General features: G+C 41.9%; 1 protein-coding gene across 1 annotated transcript in view; it reads left to right on the forward strand.

The window, feature by feature from the left end:
• DDX41 (DEAD-box helicase 41) overlaps nucleotides 1–3,360 on the forward strand; it is a 20,556-nt gene that overhangs the window by 15,659 nt on the left and 1,537 nt on the right. Inside the window, exons 14-16 of the mRNA XM_018552392.1 lie at nucleotides 1,200–1,349; nucleotides 2,553–2,624; nucleotides 2,730–2,840. Coding sequence (XP_018407894.1) covers nucleotides 1,200–1,349; nucleotides 2,553–2,624; nucleotides 2,730–2,840 — 333 coding nt within the window. The remainder of the gene's footprint in view (nucleotides 1–1,199; nucleotides 1,350–2,552; nucleotides 2,625–2,729; nucleotides 2,841–3,360) is intronic.

Raw genomic sequence — 3,360 nt, forward strand, 5'->3', positions numbered from 1 at the left:
TATTCACTTCCGAAGCTGTCTACTTTACATAAGGAACCCCCCTTTCACAACAGAAACCCCCTTTATATTAGAGTTCCCCCTTCACATGAGAAGCCCCCTTTCTGCCATTGCCAAGCAGCGTGGCCAGACAGTTTAAGCACCTCTGTCCAACTTCGCTGCTAGCAAAGCAGACAGAGTTTTTAGTGACAGCACTGGTCTCTGGCATCAGGGATCGCACTGGAGACCAGCGATGTCATTCATAAGGGATTACTCTGCGCTGCAGGCTATGATCCATCTGCTGGCATAGGTCATAGCCTTGCAGCTCTGAGCATTTATTTATAAAAGCTTACTCAGGGCTGTGATCTATCTACCAGCAGCCCTGGCAGATAGGACACATAGCCCTGTAGTCCTGAGTGATCTTTTGCAAATGAACGGCAGCCCTATCACACAGTCCTTGTTCATTCATGATTGGAGCCACAGCCAGCATTAACCTAAATAAAGAGGTGTTTTCTACTGCAATGGGGCCACCAATCTCAACGGAACCATGTGTAATATGCATTTGGTCCCCTGGCAGATAAGATAAACAGTTTTATTTTTTGGTGAGACTTCTTCTTTAATGATGTTAAAGTGTACCTTTACCCCCTTTCACTGAAAATCAAATCAGCTTTGCAGCTCTGCATGCTAATATGAAATCATCTTGCATTCCTTAGTTAAACAAACCATATTTTTATTTTACTTATCATTTCTTTTTTTCTACTGCCTGGTCCACTCAGGCACAAATGATGTAATGTGCCCAACCAATGCATCCTGGGAAGGTTACATCAGCACAGCATTACTGGGAAATCTCATCTGTAATCTCATAATCTCAGGCAAAGGCATTTTCCTCCCCTGAGATGATGTCCTAGTCACAGGTGCCAGAGTTCCAGGAAGTAAAGGAAGATGGGGTCATCTGCCCTTTGTAAAAAAAAAAAAAGGACCACTGTTGGAAAAATAGGGTATGCAAAGAATAAAAAGCCTGCAATTATCTAGAAGTATGTGTTTGTCAATTGTCATTACTAAACATTTATAAAGGTGTCTTTGTTGTTATTTTGAAGATATGAATAAAGTTCCTCTTTTAAGTCATGCCAAGTAAAGTCACAGGTGCCGTGGTACCCCTGTAAAGTTTTCCTACCACTTCTTTACTACTTGTACGTTTAACAAGACTTGTCTTGCTCTTTCAGATCAAGAGGAGAGAACAAAAGCAATTGAGGCTTTCCGGGAGGAAAACAAAGATGTTCTGGTTGCTACTGATGTTGCTTCCAAAGGTCTGGACTTTCCAGCTATACAACATGTGATCAACTATGATATGCCAGAGGAGATAGAGAACTATGGTGGGTGTGAAGGATCAAGTGAATGCTGCTGGGGTGTAATGTGTTCTGCAGTTCTTGTATGTGGTGTTCTGATGATTTGTATGCATATGCTGTGACTGAAAATGCAATATATCTAATTAGGTGCAGGGTCCTCGCCCCCAGGAGAGGTAGAATTTAGGGATACAATGTCATGATAGGATAGAAAATTACTTTACAGATAGAATGTCTAAGAACTCCTAGAGACCAGGGGAAACTAGTGCACATTTCTCAGCATGGAAAGGATGCATGGAACCAAATGCCTTAATAGACATACCTTGTAAAAAGCCAACAAAGTTTTTTGTTTTTTTGTGTTCAGAGAAATGGTGCCTGCAGCATCTGGCAAGCTTTGACACTGCTTCACACGGTTCAGTTTGTGATGCCTCCAAGCTGTCACTGCTTGCCTGGGGAAACAGTGGCGGCTAAGGCAACCTGAGAGATTAAAACATGAGCCCTCGGTACACGGCACATAATGTTCATATTCAAGCTCTAAAAGGACGTTGGATCGCTTACATAAAAAGCACAGGGGCATCTATAGTGGTTTACTTTTTTTGTGTGTGTTGCTTGATAAATGGAAACAAAAATGTAGTTGCTATAACAGCACCCCTATTTTTTATGTAAGTTTGCATAAAGGAGCTGAGCCTGAACTTAAAGTTGATTCTCTAAAGCAGGCATGCTGCTTCCATGGAAAGCAGGCTGGTTACAAGGTGGCCACATTGGAGGGGGTAATTCTACTTTCCCAAATTTGTCTGAGAAAGTGGAATCACCCTTTAAAAGTGCTGCATTACTCATTTCTCCGATGCTATCCCCTACAGACTCAGGGCTGAACAAGGAAACTGTTTCATTTCCTAATCCACACTGTATAGCTATTTCCTCCTGCCAGGCTATTGTCTTCTGACAGCGGTCATTACTGAAGTTCACAGGTCGCATGACTATCAAAAGGTAGAGGGGAGCAGTGTTTTACTGTGTAATTGCTATGCTGCAGTTCATGCAGGACCTCTGTTCCTGTCTAGCATACCTCCATTGTGTTACTAATCATTGTCAATTGCAGCTGGACTTTTCAGTTTACCTGAATTTCACCCTTGTTCCCTAACACTGTTAGTACAGAGGTAATGCAGACCTAGCAATCATAGGTGGTTTTTAAGTATTCCGTTTTCTGTAACATCTCCTTTTTTTTTTCCTGTTTAGTCCACAGAATAGGGCGTACTGGTCGATCGGGTAACACTGGCATAGCGACCACTTTTATTAACAAGTCATGCGGTAAGCATATTTGTTGCGGGTGTTACAAGAACTCACTTGGTGTCTGTTGGTATTGTTATGGTGTCGGAGAATTCATAATAACAAATTCAATATTACACCACACAGATGAATCTGTTCTGATGGACCTGAAGGCTCTGCTTCTGGAGGCCAAGCAGCGTGTACCTCCTGTACTGCAGGTGCTCAACAGCAGTGATGAGACTATGCTGGATATTGGAGGTGAGCAATCCCAAACATCTCCGCCACTGATATCTCTGTGCTGTGTATTAACACGTTTGCCTTTGTTTTTAAGCATTTGTGCACATGAACAACTTGTATTCATAGCTTACGCTGATCATTTAAAGATTACATGTTATAATTATGATGCCCTTGAGATGCAAAGAGATTAGTATAAAGGGTGTTGCTCTGAAGTGTGTGAGCTGAGCAGTCAATGTGGGTCCTTCTTTATCTTCAGAAAGCTGAGAGAGAGAGACCTTAAAATCTGGATCACACTGATGAGCTGCTATTAGGGTGCTAAGTTTCATTCCTGAGAGGTATAGGGATGCTGTTGTTCCTCAATTTAGAGACAAGTGCTAGATGATGTATTACCACACTATAAATGTGCCTGTTATTAGCAGTTGTAGACATGTATTCATTGATTTACTTCTAGACGTTGCTTTTTCTGCCCACCTATTGTACAGAACTCTGGGTTAGGTGTTTGTTTTGGGTGACCCACCCTTTATAGTTTTTACTGAATAGG

The sequence above is a fragment of the Nanorana parkeri genome, unplaced genomic scaffold (genome assembly GCF_000935625.1).
Source record: "Nanorana parkeri isolate BGI_ZX_2015 unplaced genomic scaffold, ASM93562v1 scaffold87, whole genome shotgun sequence".
NCBI lineage: Eukaryota > Metazoa > Chordata > Amphibia > Anura > Dicroglossidae > Nanorana > Nanorana parkeri.